This window comes from Drosophila serrata, unplaced genomic scaffold, assembly GCF_035046125.1.
Source record: "Drosophila serrata isolate PLE 108 unplaced genomic scaffold, ASM3504612v1 contig_17, whole genome shotgun sequence".
Lineage (NCBI taxonomy): Eukaryota > Metazoa > Arthropoda > Insecta > Diptera > Drosophilidae > Drosophila > Drosophila serrata.
Genome location: NW_028256915.1, coordinates 624,468 through 647,618, shown reverse-complemented (window position 1 = coordinate 647,618; position 23,151 = coordinate 624,468). Strand labels below are relative to the sequence as shown.

The following is a 23,151-nucleotide window of genomic DNA, read 5'->3' as shown; positions in this document are numbered from 1 at the left end:
AATGAAAATCTCAATTGCATACATTCAACGCTTTAAACAACACGACAAGCCACAAAGACTTGATCAAAAGGATGTTTATTTCTATTTCGGTAATTTAGCTATATTACATTATTTTCCGCTCTTGAGTAGATTCTGAATAAAGTGTCACATATACATATACATAAATTATATATTTGTTTTCCCCGCTAACCTTTGCAAAGCTTTGCAAACATTTTGTTTGATACTTTGGGGAAGAAGAACTGACTTTACATGGCATGGCTTCTACCTTGTGAAAATGTTTTTAAGCTTTACGATTTTAACCGGGGTCGAACTCCAAATCGCTTTGTGAAAAGGATATGTAAAACATACATGCGTACACAGAATGCCGACTAAAAACAGGACGGAATTAAGTCCTCTCTTTCTATATAAAATCCGGGCATTATTTCCAGATCACATTGTAAATAACACAAGCTGAGATTGGTCCTTCGCATATGTCCAGAATGCTGTCCGTCAATTGTCGAAGGGATCCGCCCCTAAACTGTCAATTGTTTGATAGATATTTGCCAATTTTACAGTCGTCCTGGCCTTTCGGCTCGCTCTGTTCGTCCTGCCTCGATTTCACTGCAAACACAAACAAAGCCGAATGCAAATAAACGCCGCCCAGAAGTGGGCCTGAAACAAAGGAGCAGTCAGGGTGGCTCGGGCTTTCGGCTTATCACAATTGACCCATCACACGACTACGGCCTAGTCTCTGTCTGGACATTGGTTTAGGGCTCCCCCTTCCTTTACCCTTCCGCTTGGCCCTTCCGCTCCCAGCCTTTGAGCCGAACAATTGACTCTCGTATTTCACTGATGAACTTAACTTATGTCAAAATATGCGATAAGTAATCCTTTTTAGCCCCGACATTCGGCTTCCTGTGTGGGTCTCAGACCGATGTACACTTGTCGGCCTGAGCAGAGTCCTCGGACCTTTCGCCTGTGCAAATATTTTCTTTCCAGCGATAATTCCGGGCCGGGGCTGACGGGGTTGGGTCTTACGGCTGATGGAAATAGCCATTTCTGTACATTTGTCACGAAATCTAAAACAAAAAGTTTATTTATGTTTTCATTTGCCCAGAAATGAGGGCTCGTAATGAATTGTGACAGAGGAGTGACAGAAGGGGAGAAAGTGGTCAAGATTTGACTTTGTTTGAGTTTCATTTGCCCCGAATCAGGGACAGAAGAGCACTGAGCGAAGTGTATGGCTGAGGAAAGTCCTTTCGTCTTGGTGATGTCCCAACTCTCCGACCCTTCCTCCCAGTGTACTCCACTTTTGATTGAGACAATTTCATGCTTCCGCCTCATCGGCAGGCGATGGTCTTAGAATGAGACACACATCTATCTGATTCCCGTCTTATGGACAGACCTTGACATGGGGCATCAACCCCTGCAACCCCCTTCGGGATACGACCCCTTCACATCCCAGTTCAGCGCAGAGATTCCCAATTAGGATAATCTCCAAATGACTACGCAAATATTGGCCAAAATCGAAAATTCGTTCCACACACGGGCTGGGTCCAAACGCATCGCACACGAGGTGAGTTCAATGCGTGGCCGTGGAACCGGAGTTCTGGCGATGCCCTGTTCCGATGCTTGTTCCTCGCTGGAGTGTTTTTTCTGGGCTCGTAAAATGTTCCGCATTGTCGGATGAAATGCGTCTCCGGGGGACCACTGGCCTGTGTGATTGGGCGTGGGTGGTAGTCGAGGGTGCAGCCCTCTATTATATGCACATAAAAATAAATTCCAAGACTTTATTATGCCCATGTACTTGTCATTGTCATTGTCGATGTGTGTGCAATGGACTGTGCGTTGCAGGGGTTTTTGGTCCTGCCCGGATTTCGCTTCAAGTGGGGTTTGGGTTTCGGGTTTGGGGCTTGAAATTGCAATTGTTGTCGATACAACCCCAGTTGGGGTTGGGGGAAGGGTGCGCTTTGCATTTGTCTCTGCGTTCCGGTGCGGTCCTGTGCGGACTGTGTTTAATTTTTCGCAAATGTTCAATTGAATAACATGGGGTAAACGCTTCATTGACTCTGCTGCTGATTTTCCTTCGCTGCAGCAGTGTGTGATTTCTATGTGGCCAGTCAATTCTGGATTATTGTGGACAGTTTGACAAAACTTTCGTGGGGAAAAGTTGCTTGACAAATTGAATTAGAAACAAAACCCGATTTCTCTCTGTTCAACTTTCGCGCAACTTTGCAGGCCTTTCCATCCAACCAGGGCCATCTCCAATCATGTGTTACTTCGGCAGCCTTTTTGCTTTTGTCGATTTTGGCGAAGTTTAGTGGAGCAGAGCCGCCCACGCCCCGAAATGCCCCGAGTGCGGCCGCAAACAAACAAAATGACGGTAATAGACAAAAAGTGCAGCCGCCTGTAAGGCGCTTCGACGGCCAAAGTGGCCGCCAAACGGGCGGCAATGGCAAAGTTCCCAAGCTGATGGGGTTATCGATAACTCGGAAGTGACTGCCGGCCCAAAGTGCGCCTAAGTGTATGCCTTAAATGTTGCGAAACAGTAATTTGGTAATCTCAAGTACGCCACACACTCTTACGAGGGCGATGCACTTGCACTTGCACTTGCACAAAGTGAGTTTTCAATCTCCATTGAGATGGCAAAATTTTGCTTTCAACTGCCGGGCAAGCACTTGAGCATGTCTTTTGGTCGTTGTCAAGTGGGATGTTGTGGCCAGGCCATTATAACTTACTTGCTGCATAGTCCGGCCGGGCCTGCCTCAGTCCGCTTTTTAGTCATTCCATTTTGCAAATGAAATTCTAGCTGACAGAGTATCAATTTAAATCAAATGAAGTGCATTCTGTGCCCTTGCTCCCATGCTGTGGGTCCTTTGCCCTGGAATGCCCTAATGCCCTGGGACGCCGGCTGCACTAGAGTCCCTCCTTGAGGACGAAGTGCTCGGGGGGCTCGGGGCTAAGCAATCGAGCGTTAAGTCGAGTGCCCGGAAACTTTAGCACACTTTTTGGGTTTAGCGCTGAGCTCCGTTTGGACTGCGGCCGTTGACATAGTTACGGCCGGACAGAGCACGTGCAAGTGCGAAAGTTGCCGCTCATTACGTGGCCAGCAGCTCAAACGAGGTGAGAAGTGTCCGGCCAGCAGTATTGTGTGCAAATTAGAGTCCTTGCGACCGAAATACCTTAAGTACGCCGCCAGGGCGAGGTAGAGAGGCCGAGGGGAGTTGGGGATGGACCACGCTCGCACGCAGCGCCCCACTCGCCGAACACACCTGGCCAATTTGCGCTTTTGACCCCTCGGCTGGCTTGGCGAAAACGATGCCAGCAATTTAATGAGCTGCCATTTATATAAAAAGCAGCAAAGTAGCCAAGTGCCAGCAGCCGAGGGCCGGGGCGAGGCAGATGGCTGGAGGTAGACAAATATTTAGCAACGTTGGCGGACTCCTCCCCACAGACAGACACACAGAGCGAAAGGGACTCGAGGCACTCCACTCACATGTCCGCTCGGCCCGACTGTGATTCATGCAGAGCAGCAGCGGCAGCAGCTGGCCATAAAAATGGCTTAAAATGATCATCATAAACGTTGAGTGAGCAAATATTGCAATAAAAGTAAATGACTGAAGGACGTCGTAAAATATTTATACGTGAGCTGCTCGCACGGCGGCAACCTGCGAGGAATGTGGGCCTTCGCAGGGCGAAGGCGGGGAACCCCAGGAGTCATGAATACCCAAAGAGCCGGGAAACTCTCTGCCGCTCTGCCGGGAGGAAGGTGCTAAGCATGCGACGAGAAATAGATTTGACCCAATGGGGCGCACAGGACAGGGGATCCTAGTTCCTAATTCCCGCCACCGAGCAGACCCTAATGTGGTTCAGTGCAAATTTCATTATGGTGCAGTTTATGGTGCAAGTTTCGGCTATAAAACGAGCGTTTTACGATAGTTGCAATCGAGGGGCCCGTGAACAAAGCTCTGCTCCTCTAGCTGCTGTTGTTGAAAAGCTAAGCCATAAAAGTCTGATAGCAGGTCCCACAAAGTGGCGTTACATTCACTGGGAGGGGATGGCTCACAGTTAAGTCTGAACTACTTCCTGCTAGCTGCGTGCCATTCACATGTGCTCTTTGTTGCTTCTGTTGATTTGTTGGGCTTCGAAGCATATCTCTGCCCGTTTACAGTCAGTCATTCCGCCTGCTAACAGGGCTTCCAGAGAAGTCATCCCTTAAGCGCACTCGTACTCTTATCGTGTCCGTAAACTACCCCTCTTCTCTTCTGCTGCCACTTTCGTCAAGTTCTCGCCTGCCCCTGCCCGCTCAGGGGAAGTTAGATAATGCTAGTTAACAGGACCTCCCCTCAGATACTTTTTAAAGGAGAAACCCTTAGCAGAAAACCCTCCAGCTTAAATGCTGTTATCTAAGCTTTTATGTAAGCGTCAACAGCAGCGACATTCCTTTACATTCCTTGTAGGTGATATCTGCCAAACTGCATGTAGATTTGAGGACAAACGAATTTTCAATATACATTATATATACCTTCTATAGTTTAAATGATTTTTTTTTCTACGAAATATTTAATTAATTACTGGTTACCTGCGTCCCGTATTCTCTGGAGCCTAGCTTAGTTCCCGAAGCTTCCGAGTTTCACCAATAGCTTTAAGCTCCAGCACCCTGTTATTAAACAGTGTGGACTTTTTCAGCTTACGCAGGGGTACCTACCTACTGAAAAGCTTCCCCGAAAGCTTTGTGGCGGGAGGGCACCTCCGGGAGAGTTGCAGCAGACGCTGTAGTGGCTCTCTTTAATGGCTGCTGCGAGGCCGCAGTTGGCGCCGGCGTCGCATCCAGCGGAAGCCGAGGACTTACACACAATGAGCGATGGCTGCGGCGGCTGTAACACTCGTGCTGCACACTTTTAGGCGCTGCGCCGCTATTTCGGCTTTTGCATAACTTTTATTGTTGAAAACACAGCTGGCCGAATTTGCCGAGGTCGGGCGGAGAGCGTCGTTGTCCTCGACCCGAGGACCCGACGAGAGGAGAACGCGGAAGCTAGGCCGCTCGGTCGACGCTGCTAGCGCCGACTGTTGCTCATCTCCCGACGACGCCATTGTCCTGTGTGTGCTCTGGTATGCGTGTGTGCGTGCATGTGTCTGTGTCCATGTCCGTGTCCATGTCCGTGTCCGTGTCCGTGAATGTGTCTGTGTGTGCGTCTGTGGCGGTGTCCTGAAAGCTGGAGCTGGCAATGCGGCCGGTAGTCGCATCGTCGCATCTGGCTAACGCCGCCATAAAACGCAACGCATTCAATGTGGCAAGCGCAACAATGAGCTGCTGTTGCGTCCGCAGTTGCTTCTGCTGCTCATATCCTGCGCCATATCTATCGGCACAGGCCTCGTCGTAGTCGCCGTCGTTGCCGTAGTCTCGTTCGTCGGTCGTGTGTATGCAATGTGCATTAATTTTTGTTTCCCGCCTCATCCGACCAGCTAAGCTGCAGTTTAGCGAATCTTTTCAGTCAGCGCGTTTCGGCACTTGCCGCCTGCATGTCCTGTGTGAGCGGCCAGAGCGACTGTAGATCTAACTCGGCAGCTGCCAGTGAGCCAATGGGCCATAAAACACAAGTTAATTCGCTTTTGGCGCCAAAAAGTCAGCAACGCATCTGTGAGTGTGTGCATATGTGCGTGTAACAAGTTGGCAGGCTCGTGGCCAAAACAACGCCATCGCCCGGCCAACTGCTCTCAACTGCCAGCGCCATTCGCATCTGATGAGCTGACCAAAACCCATTGTATCCATGCCAGTATCACCTTAAACACTATACTACCACTAATTATCACTATCAGTAAAGTGAATCTTCAATCGACTCAAGGCAAGAGAGGGAGTAACCTACAGTTGGTAACTAAACAATAACAGCCTGTGGTCCATCCCAAGACCACTCCCTAGGAGGAGCTCACTCCGCGCAAAGTGTAAATTGAATCACTCATAAGCCCAACTGCGAATAAATCGCATCTTCATAATAACACAAACAGCCGCAGGCTGCGAGAAGCGGGGCGCAGTAAGAAAGCCGCAAATTCTGGCACCGCTTGGCGGGCCAAAATACTTCAAAACTAAAACAACACAAATAGTGTTTCAAAACAGCCGACGGCACAGCGCGAATATTTGCCAAAACTCGAATTAATATGCAAACACAACGCCTCGCAGAGCCGGGCGGACATGCGTGAGAGTGGGCGTGCCAAGACGACGAAGGAAAGCACCTTCGAATGGGCCAAATTAAAGGCATAAATCGAATATTGTAAGGACTAATTAACCATCAGTCGGTTGAGATACACTACTCCTAACATTACGCATTTACCGGAACAGTAATCGGAATCGAAAGGCAGGCTACTGTACGAAACAAACAGTTTTAGTGCGATAATTGCTATCTAAACTCCTTACTTTCGACACAATATTCGGTAAAAGTGAAGAAATTTTAGTATCGGTGCTTTTTTCCGACGACTGTCGCCGACATTAATGTTAGCGTTAATTAGATGTACAATGAAATTGACTGTCCAAAAGGTAAGTAAGCTTCTCTGCCCACAATATGTAAATTCACAGGTCCATGTACCTTCCTATGATCTCCGAAGAATAATGTGAAAGTATACCAGAGAGTCTTTTGATTCACTTGTTGCTCAAGTGTCCCCTTGCGAACGACCTCATAAGTTATCAGAATCTATACCACGTGTGGATGTGGCCTTTGAGTGGACTGGGCCAAGAGCGAGACTGAGACTGAGCTTTCAACGCATTTGGCCTGGCCGCAGAGTGAGTGCAGCTGCAGCATTCCATGGGAGCTATAATATATTAAAAGAAAACACGAGAAAATGCTTGAAAGTATTTGATCAATAATGCAGCTGAGAATAAAAGGAAAGCAAATGCCAAGGAGCAAAGAAAACATTCGGAGAGCCATGGGAAGCCTCTGCTGGGGTTCTCGGCCGGATGAGACCTGGCTGGGTGGCAATGGGTTTCCTGGCATCGGTTTCTCTTGTTTGCTCCGTCGTTGCCGGTTCATAGAAATGGTCGTACAATAAATTTAAGAAAGAATGCACAAAACGACTGGAGAGGCGTTATGATAATCATATTACACATACGCCCCGTATGCGGAATAAATACATACATAAATATACGCCTTTGCACAGCCCAGAAGAGCTCGGCGTTCCCTTTCCCTCTCAGCTTTCCTTTTGTGCACAATTTACATATTTCCTCTATTGTTTTGAAAGTCCTCATGCCGCACATTACTTATCAATGAGGGCTGAGCCCTGACAATGATGATATTGCAAAAGACCAGGAACCCGAGGGTCGAAGAGGGGTTTGTGGTCACCAGTTTTTGTGGGTTCCACTTGAAGATTCAACCTGCATCCCGATCCTCGTTGGGCACACTATTTCCACACCTATTGTACGGCTCCGAAAGGGTTATCTCACATCCAGATGGCGGGACGCAGCGCTTGCTGGAATTTTTCAATTTTGCAGCTCGCTCACATATTCTTTATTTCATTTTATTCGCTCGCATATTACGTATACAAAACCCACATGAAGACGTATTCATACGCACGCCTAAGCCGCCCGGGATGACAGGGGAACCTGGGCCGAAGCCCACATGCGATTTGCATAGGGAAAGGAGCATCATCGGGCTGGAGCTGGAGGGGGCGGAGCGGGTTGGCAGAGCAGCCACGAATGAGATGTTGCTCTTGTGATTGTCTCTTCTTCCTGCTGCCATTTGCCGTTCCTTTGTCTGGGCTGTGTCGTCTGCCTTGCAGTTTACTTCCGCTTCCCTCTCGGTTCCCTCCCACGAGCCCGCGCCCCCTCGCATTTAAATACACATTTGAATTCCGTTTCAAGTTAGCGGGTGAAAAATAAAGGCAACGGAAGAGTGCCTGCAAAATTATCTTTTAAAGGTAAGGAGAATATGTAAAAATGTTATCCCCTGCCACATCGTGAGCGCGTCAGTGTGTGTACTGTGTGTGCTGTGGTGGCTGTGGGGCGAGGCATGTGGCGCATGAAGCCGGCAAAGCAGGCGCTAAGGCGTGGCACGAGCAGAGGCCAAAAGACGCTCACAAAAGGCGTCGTGAAAATAAAATAAAAATGTTAAAAAACACAGCCAGAGAAGGAATAAAGAAAAGCCAATAGCACGAGCATCAGAGCCAAAAGGATTTGCATGCGTGTATCTGTACGTCAGTGTGGGTTTCCTGGCTGCCAGGACTCGGGTCTCGGGGCTCGATGCTCCCAAGGGAACTATTGTTCTTATTGTTGCCTTGGATATTTTCTACGCTGTTAAGTTGACGCAAAAGGATCTCCAGGATCTGCCCGCAGGCCCGGCATGTGAGTGTGCGTGTGAGTGTGAGTGTGCGTGCGGAAAGGTACTAAGTCGGAACAAAGCTCAAAATTATGCAACATATTTTTTATTTTATTTCCGTAACTAGCCCTCTTTGCCCTCCCGGTTCAGACCTTTTGTGGAGAGTTCGAAGCCTCGTGGCTAGTCGCAGGCTCTGAGTGCCTCGTTCAGAGGAAAAAAAATAAAATTACATCTCAAATGGAGCCTCCCTGCGAGCCCTTCAACTCCCAGTTGATTATGGAAATGAGAGTGGAAACTTTTCCCCTTCTCGTCAGTCGCATTGTGCAGCTCATGGTAATCTCTGACGGCTGACAATGAGTTAATTAGACTCTGGCGCAGATGGGAGTCTGCAGTCAGGCCTCCCCGCCGATCAGGTAAATGAGGGAATTCGGTTCAAGTGAACAACTATTTGCTGGGAGACATGAGACATATTTGCCGGCGGCATACTTGAAGTCCACAACAAATGTTCGTGCCATGTCCGGCGAAAATTTCTTGATTATGCATCTAGAAACCAAAATGTCCAAAAAATTTAATTAAAATTGTCAAAGTTAATTTCGCCCTGGCATCAGAGAGGAAAACTACAACAAGGCAAATATGCAACAGTAAAAACAGAAACTGCAACTGAGAGAAGCGTTGAATATCCAAACATTCATGCGACAACAGAACATGAGGAATAGCACGGATCGAGGGTGGACACGGGTCCTGGCTAAAAGTCGAAGCCATGGTCCAACTTTTGCTGTCAGCCAAAAGGGAAAATCAGGCTGTGGGGAGAGGCAAAACTTTAGTTTTCGGAGACTTTGCTTGGCGTTTTCAAATAAATTTAATTCAATGTCTCTTCAGTCATTCATACAATGGACACCGTCGCCCCACATCAACCAGCTACCAGGCTGGGGCATTGTCCCTCCAAGGTTGAGCTGAGCTCCATGTGCGAGCCATTCAAGCATCACTCCTTTGGCTTTCATTGGCTTTTCAGCCGAGAACTAACTTATCCACCTCTCACCCCCTCTTACTCTCGATGTATGCAAATTGAAAAAGAAAACGCCGAAACAGAACAGAGCTGAGCTGAACGAGGATTGACCAAAACGCAAAACTTTCCGACACTTAATGAATGGGCTCCCAAAAATGAGAGAAGGGGCCTGGAGGGACCTGGTTCCGAGAACGTTGCTTGATTGGCCAGGCGCGTAGAAAGTGGAAGTGGCTAGTGCTTAATATGCGAGCACATGTTTGCTTTGACATACTTCTAATTGGGTTGTTTTGGGGCAAGGCGGGCTGGGACAGCTGACTTTGGGACTGGTTGCCAAGTCAGCCAAGTCAGCTTCACCTCAAAGCATGAGACAACCGGGAAAGGCCTGGAAGGAAACGGACTTAAGGGAAGGACCACGGCAGCTCGGCCCGAAAGAAAGGATACGGTCATGCATATTAACAACCTACTTTCACGTAATGTCGGGCCGACCCAACTGGCCAAAGCGAGACCGAGCTCGTGACTTACTCAAATGCACATTGGCAGGATGGCCGGAGATGGGGGTTGGGATGGTTGGGTCCTGGGAGGCATAAGCAAACGGAGGAAACTGACTCTTAGCCCGTACGTACATACGTATGATGATAGTCTGCAGGACGACCGAATTCTGGCTCAAGTGGCCGGGCATTTAAATTCAATCGTCGCCATTTTTTATGCGTTTCCTTTTCCTTTTTAATTTGCTCGTTCCACCATTCCGACGTTTTCGAGGGGAGTGTCCTGGCGTGTTAGTTGCCAGTCCCCCCTCGTTCTGCTCTATTCCGTTCCGATCCGATCCGTTCCACCACTCCCACTCCCACTCCCACTTCCGCTGTGCGCATATGCATGTGCTCCCTCTTCCTGTGTTCCTGTGTCCTTCGGTCTCTGGCTGGGCGAATGTCCTGCGGATGTAATAATTGTCAGCAGCAGTTTTGCGGTGCTAGTTTAAACGCAACCCACGCAAAAACTACCAGCCATCGGAAATGCTAAAGTGAATTTTATGCTAACACACTCGATGCCCGTTTCCCGCCTCTCCCCCGTTATGCAAATCGCTGTGCCAATTGAATTTTTTCCGGAATAGTTTTCGGCGTGTTGGCATATGAAATGCTTTCGGGTGGATCTCCGGATCCGCAGGGACTGACAGGGTTCGATTATCGGTCTTACTAATCACATCTGCCCGGGTCCTTTGTCCGTCGTCCTCGCTTCTAATTAAGCTGGTAACTCCTTCAACTATCGTCCTTCTGTTCCCGCCGCTCTTCCTGCTCCTCCCACTGCTCCCGCTGCATCGCTTTACATTAAATTACCGGCTGCCAATTACCCAGCGCACCGCAAAGCACACAAACACGGCCATAGATAAGCAGGCACACGCAGATACTTCTACCACATCCACATCAGGACCAACACCAACACCAACACCAACACAAATGAGCGCATTTAAAAACATTACCGCGCTGGGTGAAAGCAACAACAAAGGACGAGTAATAAAAGTGCATGGACAGGGGCGGGGGCTGGGGCTGGGGCCAACTTGGGGGTAAAAATTGCACAACATGACAACAAAATGCATATTATGCATAATTAACTGTTTATGCGAATGAGTGACAAGCGAAAGGACATGGGGATGTCGCGCAAAAGGACTACGACGGGTGCGATGGGGGCCTATGACAATGATAATCACGGCGCTGATGACGATAATTATGCCGGGGATGATGACGATGATTGCATTTGCTGAAAGTGAAACAGCTAAAGGCAGTGCTCTCCGGCAGTCTCGGGCATGCTAATTCAGACGTTGTGCTCTGTGGCTTTTAATAATTCACACCCCGAAGACAATGACGAGCAGCCGAATGGTGGCAACGGTAGGAAAATGGGTTAAAAAATGGAAAGCAGCCATGGCGGGGCTGGACATGGGGACGGAAACGGAAGCGGAAGAGGGACATGTCCTCCTGCGGATGGGCGGCCATCGGAGCCTTTGTCATCAGGGGGCTGGCTGTCGTCGCTTTCACTTCGCAGGCCGTCAATTTGACATGTTTACCATGTGTCTGGGGCTTCTCGTGTAACAAAAGGCTTGCTGGACGGAGGAGCAGCATGGGTCAGAGGGGCGGTTGGCGAAACTTTTTAGACTCGAAGGATACTATTTTTGCTCTGTTTTGTGGTCCTTTCATCAGGGGGAAAAAAAGGAAAATAGAAACCTGGGAAGCTGGGAAAGCTGGGAAACTGAGCAGGGATTTTTTGGCCATGTGTGCGGTGCAAGTTTTGATGACATGACAACAGCGATCATTGTCTACAGTTGGCAGCAATGTGACTTAATAGGTTGTTGACTTTCGATTGGCAGACATGCCTGATGGAAAACAAGATGGGGCTTTCAATTAGTATCCTGCAGTGCAGAAGGCTCCGTCGACTGCCGCATTGATTTAATTATGCACAGACCGGGCGAGGAAAGCGGCCTTAAAGCCCGGCCTAAAAAACCCAACTTCAGCTCGACCCCTCCATGCATAATTCAGTGAACGATGCCATGGCAATTGCAAATTATGCAGAATTGCAGCCAAAACAGCAAGAAACTATTCAATTTCATTCATGTGCAAATATTTTATTACCCGCACACACAGACAGACAGCCGGCCAAATTAATTAATAAACGCAATGGCAACAATGACAAATTTTCCGCTTGGAAAACTGCAGCCATCAGCAGCAATAATACAGAGCATATTCAGCCATACAAAGGATAAGGGACAAAAAAGAGTTCTATACTTGAATAACACTAGCTTTTAAATGCAGACGACATGTAATTGAACCCTTTACTGGTGGCCTCATAATTTTGACCAGGAGAAGAGGACTTTCCGTTTAATTAATAATTCTATTTAGCTAAAAAATAGGCTTTATCTTTGGTACTCAATCTTTTATTATATGATATATTAAATGCATGAGAAGCACAAGTGGAAGTGGTCGCACTCTCTTCAAGTTTACTTTAAAAATATAAAATTAATCGATCAAATGAAGAGAAACAAAAATCAATAAATTTACATTTGTATATACTATAACATATTAGTATAGTTTTACTTGATATTATTTTCGAATTTGTTTCTGTTTTTGTGTATTAATAGGTTAAATCGAAATGGCTGCAGGGTGATCTTCCCAATACATTAATTATTTTATAGTTTGTCTAAAGTATTTTTATATGTTTTAGTGGCAATGTTAGTTAGTTTTGGAGCTTTTAGGCACCTCTTCTGGACTTGGCGATGCATGAATCCTTGATAAAGGGTGGGAGGGCATGGATGTTCTTGGGCGAAAATCAGATTGCGGCATCCATATTTCATTTTAAACCTTGGGGCAGGCAACTTGAAAATGCAGCTTCTGAGTTTTCTCTTTTGTCAAGACAAAAAAAAAAACAAAAAAAGAAAAACCTCAGTTGGCGACAAAACAAAAACTGAAAGCCAAAGAGCCAGCCGCTGCACACAATCAAAAGGAACTGAAAGTGCTCAAGCATCAGAAAAAAACTTCAAAGTCGGCTTTTCCTTTTCCATTCCCCCAGCCCCCGCCCCCGCCCCTACGACTCAATCTTTTTTCGTTTACGGTGGCTTTTCCTACTCCACCAACCCCAAAAGCTCTCCACGATTCCAGGCGGCCTTTTTAGGGCTCTCGGCTCTCAGTTTGGTGCAGTTTTTAATTTCATTTGAAAATGCTTAAAATGCTGAATTCTTTTTGTCTCCGCGTTTGGCTTTGTTTCTCGAATACCATGACATTGTGGCACCCCATTCCTGGTGTGCACGGGGCTAAATCCCGAACCGAGGCTGAGGCATATCTCTTCCCGATTTCCGGCGGAGAACTGAGCAAACTGAGCACATCTGAGCAGACAAGTGAGGAGGCAGTCGAAAATCGCGACTTGGTTGCGTCTGTTGCAAGCAAAGTTGGCAACGTTTGTGCATAAATGATGCGGCTGTCCCTGTGCGAGTGCTCCATTGTATTTACCGAGCATTGCACATACGCCGCGTTGGCTCCTCGCATAAAACCGCAAAAACGAAAGAAAATCCAGCCCCCAGTCCACAGACGCCAAAGTCAACACTCGCAATTATGTGTCGCAACTGGGAGCTGGCTGGCCGTACTACGTACATATGCATGTACATACAGACATACATACATATGTGCATAAGCCGGCCGGCTCGCCAGAGTTGCCAGCCATTTGCGATGTTTCGGCTGGCACGCTATCAGAGCGCACACAAGTCCAATGTCAAATATGCGACTCTCGACTCACGACGTTGGCAAACAAGACAATGAAAATACTTGCCCATCTGTCTCCTGTCCGCCATGCCGCCACTCATCCTTTGGATGTTTGCCTCGTCTGCCGGCGGCAGTGGCAGCGGCAGTGGCGGTCCTTTAAAAAACAAAACAAACTCGCTCGGACGGAACAGAGATGCGAGCGTGATGCCGAGTCCTGTCCTACAGATATCTCTCTCTAGCTAATTTATGAATATAATCATGAATCACGCGAGTGAAGTGATACATTTGGGCATTGGAAGTTAACCGTCTATTCAGACAAATGACCCATTGTGACCTTATTTTACTATGATTATATGTATACTAATAAGCTATTTTATAAACATGGTTTTAAACAAAAAATAAAATGGGTTTTTAAACTTTACAACAAATTATTCTTGAAAATTATGTAATGATGTGTGACTTATGACTACCGGAACTTCGTACATATTGCTATAAGTGGCGTAATACTAATTGTATTATATTACATAATATATACAGTTTTAGTAAAAGATATAAATTCCGTTTATACGAGAATTATGTATATTGCAATTCTATTTTTTTTTGTATACAAAAAAAAAAAACAAAATACTGAAATAATAAAAAGTAACAATTGAAAACAGCAGAGGTATTTTTCTATTCATTTCCCAATTTAACATATATGAAATAATAGTCCAATCCGGCCCGTTCATACTTACATATATACTAGTGATAAGTGAAAAAAGGGAATATACATATATCCAAAAAGTATACCCTACAATATATGAAGTATTTTTGAATAGCATACTATTTTCCTTATTTCTTTCCGATTCTTTCTTAATCTTATAGAAGATGCCAAACTACTCTAAATAATCATAAGATGCTTATGCAGCTTTTGAGGTATTCAAAACCAAGGTGTAATTGCACTATTTGCATAAGCATATTAGTTACTTACATTAGGATTTGGTTCGATTTCGAGTCAGCCACAGTGCTACAGGACCCTCTCCTGGGAACTGCGTGAAGGAATCGCCAGTCACGAGGGCAACGCTGCCACGCACTACCGTCGTCAGTTGAGTTCGTGCCACATTCCTGCTAGCCACATGATTTTGTCATTCTGTGAATGCGACCAAACTTTATCATGGGGCTAGAGCTGCGGGCGGGGGCACGGCCAGAAGTACAATTGCTTTTATGAAATTAAATTACAACACACATATTTAAGCACTCCCAGAATCAGGAGTCTGGGGAGAAGGAACAGGTTTGAAAAGAACACTGGCAACTTATGCGGTCTCAGGGAAGTAATAAACCCGGTGAGATCTGCCGAGCTAAGGCGAGTCCTGGATGAAAGGAAGCACTCCTAAATGGCCAAAAGTAATCAATTAATGTCCATCGCAATCGATAAGCATTTTAATTTGAATTACTCGAGTAATTGAATGAAGATTTCACATAAAATTATCGTCAAGTGTCTGGCAGCCGGAGAAAGAGGCTTCCTAGACTAGAGGCTTCTTTGTAATGCAATCAACACAAGCTGAAATTCGGCCTTCCTTTGAGTTTTGCCCGCTTTTTTCCCTGGGTTGTGAGACGAAAATGACCGCAAAACTCAATAGACACATGCCAAAGTTAAAGCTGCAAATGTAATTAAATAATTGCAATTAAACATGAGCAACGGGCGCTGAAGGAACTTGAAAATTACATAAATACCTCAAATAATCAACACATTATCAACTTTTACGTAATTACACATGCAGGATGCAGATACAGATACAGATGGAGCCGCAGATGCAGATGCAGATGCAGATGTAGATGTAGATGCAGATAAAGTTAGATCTCGGCAGATGCGGAGGCAGCTCATAGAATGCCCAACAATGCGAATCGACAAATAGGACCCACTGACTGACAAATAGATGGACAGACCGAACAACAATTGTGGCGTAATTTGGCAAATGGAAATGGATACGTTTAATAACTAAACTAAATAGAAAGCCATTCCTGTCTCTGTCTCTGCCTCGGTCGCCTTCTCTAATGGATATTTGTTTATTTGCATGGAAATTCGAAATTAAACTATTGAATCATTGAAGGCCCTTTGACTCGGGCTATGCGTGGAACGTGTCCGGGTCCGATTTCTCAGATTTCCCTTGGCCTGCGTGGGCTGGGAAAGCAAATCAAACAGTGATTGCAAAATTTAATAGGATTTAAAAATTCTAAATTGCTAAACAAGACTTAAGACTCCCCATAGACGGTGTGTATGTGTCCGTGTGTGTGCTCGCCCCTGGTATCCTGGCATCCTGGCATCCTTGTAGCCACAAGCTGCTGTGGCTGCGAGTCCAAAGTGGAATTGTTTGTAATGTGTCGGTGGGAACGACAGCAGCTCCGGCGCAGTGGAAGCGGGTCACAAGTGCCCTCAACGAGGATTAATTTAAATGATATTTTTAATTTACTGGAGTCTGTTCAGTGGCAGGAGCCTATTGTTCTCTGGCCGATTGCACAGTCTTGCAAACAATTTGTGCGCTCCTGTGTGGTGTGGGGAGGTGTGGCTAAGGACCTGGTATTCTATGGCCCCTCATAGCACCCTCGCAGGAGCCGTGCCGCCTCCGATTAACTGCCCGACGTCACGACTGCAGTGCCAAAACAATTTCTGTGTTGCTTCGAACTCAAGAGCACTCAATCGAGCAGCGACTTCTGGCTCAGCCGCTCGGAGACGCAATCAGAGGAAACTTTCCGCACTTGGACCGGGCTGTAATCCCAGTCTGGCTGGAGCAGGTCAAGCTGACAACAACCGAAAACCGGAGAACAATAATAATGGGGAGCAACAATGCAACTGCCAAATGCCCGTTGCAGGTGGCAGACGGCGGAACAGCAGCAGCAGCAGCAGCAGAAGAAAATAGTTTAAGTGCAAAATTTTACGCTTTATCGAATTACCCGCGGGGGCTTTAACTTACAGCCGAACTTTCGGATGAGCAAAACTTTGCCCGCACCCAACTGCTGCCACTGGGCGGTCAGGTCAGGTCACAATTTATGATTCTAAGGTGTTGCAATGAAAGTACGAGCACGAGCACGAGCGCCAGCTGCCCTCTGCTGCGATTGCTGGGGTAAATTTGTTATATTTTCTTACTGTCAGCCAGACCATTTGTTAAATGAGTTGGCAAAGCTAATCGAAAAGTTACTGCGCTGCCCGGCTCTGCTCTGTCTCTGGGAGCGGGCCGCGAGAGATCTCCGCAGATGCACCTCCTTGACCTGGTTCCCGGACCACCTGGACGTGTCCACTCCGATGACCGGCACAAACAAACGAATAAATAACGCCGAAGCAAGCAATTTGGCCGGGGAGCATACGGTCCCCCGAGATCGAGCATTCGGGGAGGCTGCAATAAAAAAATAATTTATAACAAAGCGGCCAGGAGAAAGAGGCCGCCGAAGCGGTCCAAAACGCTAAAGTAAGATTTATGCAAATCGGAAGTAAACATTAATCAAATTTTTTATCCTTTGTTGCTTGCTGTTGCCCTGTGCCACGTGCAGGCTTGGTGTGTGTGGGAGTGGCCTAGCTTCTGGCGCCACTCGCTAGATTCTGGGTCACCGATACGACACCGAAATCGGAAACGGAAACACAGGCCACCTCCGAAAGGCGTAGAAAGTGTTTTTCACCACGAACTTCATAAATTAAAGCTTCATACGTCAGAAATGGCAATGCCTGAGGACCCGAGCACCCAACGCTCTTTGGTATCATTTATATTCAAGTATCAAATTTCAAAGATGTCCGTTAAAGAGATGCAGCTCAGAGTCTGTTGGGGAAAGTGTGGGACAAATGTTGGCACTTGACATTCTTATGCAGAACTCAAACAAGAACCCAAGTGACAGAACAACCAAAAACTGTCTTCTTCAGTGACGCTATTAAATATGATATTACTCTCCTCGATGTCCTACAGCTGCCGTTGTCCACATTAACAGGCTCCATCTTCTTGGGTTTTGTCAAAGACTATACACTCTATACACTATACACTCTATACTAGCTATACTCTTGGTTTTGTATTAAGATAACCAAGAGTACAGAAACCAAAAGACTATATCACACAAGAGAGAGAGAGAGAGAGAGAGAGAGAGAGAGAGAGAGAGAGAGAGAGAGAGAGAGAGAGAGAGAGAGAGAGAGAAGAGAGAGAGAGAGTACTTTATGAAGACCAGGTCAACTTGGTATTGGCTTTATTGTACCCCCATCCAACCTGTTATTTGTGTCTTTTGAGCTATTTCAATGGGAACTAGTATCGGATAAATAGCCTTTTCGCGCAGATTTCCTTTCACAACCAACAATTTGCTGAAGGTATGGTCCATACGGTTCATGAGTCTTTAGTTTAAGGATTATTCCATTTCATTTAGCGACGAATTCTGTGCTACATTTAGAATAGTGCTTATTTTCTGGCACCCGTATACTCTTTCATTTTAGTTATATACCAAATCAGCCAATTAGTTCGTGTGAAGCAGGACGATAACGATTAATTCAAGGTCAATCATTTTAGTGACGGAGTAATGTATCACGAGCGTTTACTAGGACACATTTGTTCACTGATTACTGAGCCATTCGTGATCGGCGATCTTGTTCTAAACTTGCAATCCAAAATGTGTACGAACTTTGTCGCCAGTCCGCCTTTTGAGTCATATCAAAACTGAAGTGTATGAAACACATGTGTTCAGCTGCCGATGATTTCCGTCGTTTAGCCTTTTTTTGTTTTTAATATAAAACGAGTACTTTAACTTTATTTATAATAATTTAACATGGTCTTCTGCGTAGAGTCTCTTAGCTACAGCAAGAGGCAGGTGTGGGGTCGCGACCCGAGCGCTTGGTGATAGAGAGTCGCGTAAACTCCTCGGCGGTTGTCGGGTGGATTCCCACCGTGTTAAGCAGGGTCTTGACCGTGAGGCCCGACTTGAGCGCCGCGGCAAAGCCCTGGATGACTTCGCCGGCCACTGGGCCGATGTAGTGGAGGCCCAGGATCCTCTGGTCTCCCGTCATCTCTGCCACTGCCTTTAGATAGCAATGGCGCACGCTCTTCTGGGGGATGAAGAACTCGGTGGGTTTGTAGTAGCCATGGAAAACCTCTATGTTGTCGGCACCGTGCAGCTGAATCGCCGACTCCTCGGACATACCGACGCAGGAGTACTCCAGAGGAGTGAAAACCGTCGTAGCCACGTCTGCGTAGTCCATCAGCTGCGTGGAGCCGGCGAACAGGCGTCTTGCGAGCAGGCGGCCCGACAGGATGGCCACCGGTGTGAGCTCGGGTCGCCCGTGAATGATGTCGCCGACGGCAAAGATGTGGGGCACATTGGTGGCCTCCGATCCATCAACGACGATCTTGTCATTCAGGGTCTTAACTCCGGCGGCCCCAAGATTCAGGTCGTCGGTCAGGCCCCGTCGCCCGATGGCCCACAGCACAGTGTCAAAGACGTCGCTGCCGTCAGTCTGCGTTGTCGTGTTGCGGTACCGCACCAGCAGCCGCCCGTCCGCCTGCCGCTCCACAGAGCTGGGAATGGTGGTGTTCAAGAAGCTAACGCCGCGCTCGGCCATCATGGCGGCCAGAAGCTCGGACATCTGGCGGTCGAAGCCGCGCAACACGATCGAGCGGACCATCACCGTGGGGTCGTATCCGAGGCCCTTGAGGAAGCAGGCACACTCCAGGCCAACGTACCCTGCGCCCACCACGAGCGTGCGTCCTGGCTCCCGCTCGTAGCTGAAGATGTCGTCACTCGTTATGCCCAGCTCAACGGCGCCGGGGATGTCCGGGTAGCGTGGCCTTCCCCCTACCGCCACCACCACGTACTTGGCGGTCACCTGTCGCCTGTCGACGTCTTGGCCTGACTTTGCGGCGTACTCAATGGTGTGGCCGTCGACAAAGGCACCCATGGAGTTGACGTACTCCACCTTCTTGTCGCGCAGGTCCACGCGCGTCACCCAGTTGACCGACTTGATGTGGTTCTGCACGGAGCGCACCAGCTTGCGCCAGTCGGGTCGGAGGTTCCGGTCGTCCACGTTCCAGCCGTAGGCCACCGCCTCGTGCACTGCCTCGCCCAGCAGCGAGGCCTGGTGCATCAGCTTCTTGGGGATGCATCCCACGTTGACACAGGTGCCGCCGATGCCCCACTTTGTGCCGACAGGCGTGGGCTTCACGTAGTCGAAGCAGAGCACGCGAGCGCCGCAGTCCACAGCCTCCTTGGCACAGGCCAGGCCCGCCGAGCCTCCGCCGAGCACCACCAGGTCGTAGTCGTAGCGCGGCAGGGAGCCACAATGGCGGCACCACCGGAGGGCGGTGTGGCCCCGGATGAGGTTGGACGACTTCAGCACCTTCAACAGCGACATTTCTACCTCGCGGCGGGATGTGTTTTGATTTCGTAGGGGTTCGAATTATTGACAAGTGTTGGAAAACTTAAAATTTTGGACCCATCACTGACAGCGTGTGTGAAAGCTTTAACCCGACTGAAGTTCCCTTAACCCACTTGAACCGATGCGCACCTCGGCTGGCAGTCAAATCTAAAATAGAAATGGAACCAAACGCGATTCCACCCCTATATGTATGAGGTTGGCGACCGAGTTTTGGTGGAGTCCGTCAGGAATCTGGCCGGACGAACGGACGATTCAATTTCAAAATGATTTATGTGGGTTTCTGGGGCAGAAAAGTGGGGTTAGTCTGCTGCCATGATTGGCTCATCGGGGAACTAGTTCTGCGGAACTAATAGCTCTCGCTGGGGGACTCCCCACATCCTTCTTGGCCTGAATCATCGAATATCTTACGCAAATTTTCTTCAGTCGCCAGAACACTTTCCTTCCGCCTTCGAGGCCGTGCCTCAGCAAATATATACAAATCCAGTGAAATGGTGAAATGTCAGTTCCAATGATTTATGCTCCTCGGCCATGGACCATTTGGAATTTTTGGCAGTCCCGTTGGTAACCAGTTTCCTGCTCTCTCCCCTTCAAGTAAATGGCGTTCTGGTCTGCTGCCTGTCCAGTCCCAGTCCCAATCCCAATCCCAACCCACACTCTCACCCAATACAAGTCCATGTCCATGGCTATCCTAATTTCTAATCTAATATTTTTGCTTACGAGCGGTGGAGCTGCCGGCGGGGAGGGTTGCAAGGAAATTCCTTGCCTCGGATGCTCGGCCATGTCCGTCGCCTGCTCTGGATATGATTTACTTTTGCGGTTTGTTTTTGGTGCGTTTAACCGCAAATATTTAATGGTTTTATTTCTCCGATGCCTGGACAGCCCTCAGCTGCGATTCATTTGTACATGTCCTGGAGTGCGAGTGTGCAAGTGAGCCGGGCGGGTGTGTGCGTGCTGGGTATCTATGCGTCTGCTGCTGTTCTGTGGCATATTTATTAGTTGAACCAACGACCCAGTATTTGTAGCTGCGGCAAGGTTAAGCCCCTGACTGATGGCGACCCAGTTAAAGGCGGCAGAGCTCCAGCTGCAGCATTTAGTGCCTCGATTCTTCCAGCCCAACATTCCGGCTCATCGCCACCCAGCTCCAGCTCCATCTCCACCTCCATCGCATTGGTTATCTGGCGCTGTTCCCTCTGCTGAGTAGGAGACATTGGAGGATGCTGGACACCCGGATGCCGGTGGGACTCCACCAAGCACAGTCGCTTATTTTACTTTTTTTTTGTCTATACCTTAAGACATTTCAGTGATATAAATTAAGAAGTACAATTTAAAGTAATCCCAATATTTATAGAACTATCTTTAATGCGATGCTTAAAAAACTCTTGTATAACACCACTATGTAATGTTATGCAATCTAGATTGGGTAAAACCAGGTAAAAACGAAAACATCATCAGCATAATAATTTTTGTAAAATAAGTCCGGATTTTAACTTATCTTCTTGTATATAGGAATATTATCTTTATATTTAAAATCATACAAACATCGGGTTAAAGTAAGATGTATGAGATTTACATAAAAATGTAGCTTGTAAATTGGATATCCTTGTGGGTCGTTCTCAAGTTGTCCTGCAAGATCAACTGCTTGTACAAATGTTAACCTTTATATTTCACATTTATTAAGCTACTTGACACTCGATTGGACGACAAATCCATTTGGGTTTATACATTTCCAAGTAATTTGATTGTTTACTCTCCTTCTCTTGCAGGTAAGTGGCCTCCACTCCCATTTGGGTGAGTACAATGACGATTATTCACAATATCTCTGGGACTAGAAGCAATTTAAATAAACGAATTAAAATTTAAAAATTATCTAACAAAGAAACTTTGCCAAGGAAACGAGGGAAACTCTCGGAATTGATGCGATAAAAGTTTAATTCAAAGTAAGGCTTTTCTTAGCCGGCAGACCTAATGTGCTGACAATCGTGGGATTCCAGGTACTCATACTTGGACCGCGCTCTTGGTATAATTTAAACTTGAGAATGACCAGAAATGGGCCTATGCTGCAAAAGGAACAGAGAATGGCACTGGGCTGGGCGGAGAGTTACAGGGAAAACTTTTGAAAAAGTTGTAAAAAATGAAAAAGTTTCGCCAATAAACATTAAAAAAACTTTTGCGCCTCGTCCCACCTCGCCGTTTTATGATTTGAATCGCTCTGCACGAACCAGGCGTGCTCTTTTTGTGGTGGCACCTGCCTAGCGACAAGTTTATCAAACCAAATGAAGCTCAATTTCGGAAAAGCCCGAAAAGTTATCTTTATATTTCTGTCTGTTGCCAGGCCAATGTCGAGGGCCACTTGGAGGACCAAGAGGAGTCCAAGAGGACGAAGCGGCCGCTCCTGGGAAGCGTAATCAGACAAAAGGTCAAATAATTCATCAAATATTAATTAAGTTTGCGCCTAATTAGTTTGATTCGGCCGCCTTTGCCAGGGGACAGACATCAAAAAGGTGTTGGCTCCGGGCCCGAGGCGTAGCTTTGCCAAAAACGCTGGCAAAGGGCTCAGCTCAGCCGGGACCTCTGTGATGGGCACAATTGCCCAATTAACGTCTAATGATGGCGAGAAGGTAAATGTAAATGCTCGGGTCAGAAGTTAAACAATTTCGCAAGCCAAATATTTGACAAGTGCGCTGCCAGATCTTGAGATAAATCGAATATTCCTAGTAACTGAACAAAGGCCGGAATATCGAACGGCACTGAAAAGTTTCGAACGAAAATCAATAGTTTATTTGAGTTTATTTGCTCAAATATTTCAGAAAGCAAACTTCGCAGCAATTATTTAATTTGTTGCCAATGTGGGACGGCCGGGACATAAAGTGTTCAATTCTTTTTCTATTTCCCCCTGTTGTGTCCGCCGCTTCCTCGATCCCCGAGCAAAATGTTTCATTCCATTCACAAATATTTAATTTCGTTTATTGAAGTATTTGCTGTTTGGTTTGGCTTTCGACCAGTTTATGAGGTGAGGGTGAATGTTAGAGGGGATTTCAGGAGATTTCAGGGAACGGGGAACAGCTTGGACCACACACGTGCCTAGCCGCACGCAACTTCTTGACCAACATTCCGTTCCGAGCCAAGTCTTTACAAAACCAGAAGGCCTGGTCCGTTTCGGGCTTTATTTGCAGTTGAATGTTTGTTTGCTAACTGGCCCCACTTGGAACAAAAATTTTATTAATTAATTTGAAATGCTTGTTGTTGTTG

At 47.2% G+C, this 23,151-nt stretch overlaps 2 protein-coding genes across 6 annotated transcripts in view; one reads left to right on the top strand and one right to left on the bottom strand.

Annotated features, from left to right (window-relative positions):
* Window positions 1-23,151, top strand: part of Ten-m (teneurin transmembrane protein Ten-m) — a 350,373-nt gene that overhangs the window by 59,909 nt on the left and 267,313 nt on the right. Inside the window, exon 1 of one of the 5 annotated variants that reach the window (XM_086828711.1) lies at window positions 5,186-6,511. The exons of 3 other annotated variants lie outside the window; for them this stretch is intronic. In XM_086828711.1, coding sequence (XP_086684837.1) covers window positions 6,484-6,511 — 28 coding nt within the window. In that variant the 5' untranslated portion in view covers window positions 5,186-6,483. Of the gene's footprint in view, window positions 1-5,185; window positions 6,512-23,151 lie in introns of those variants that run through there. One more of the 5 variants, XM_086828708.1, reaches the window with a different exon arrangement.
* Window positions 18,214-20,179, bottom strand: Trxr2 (Thioredoxin reductase 2). The gene has a single exon (XM_020960432.2). The coding sequence runs from the start codon at window positions 19,876-19,878 to the stop codon at window positions 18,322-18,324; it is 1,557 nt and encodes a 518-aa protein (XP_020816091.1). The 5' UTR covers window positions 19,879-20,179; the 3' UTR covers window positions 18,214-18,321.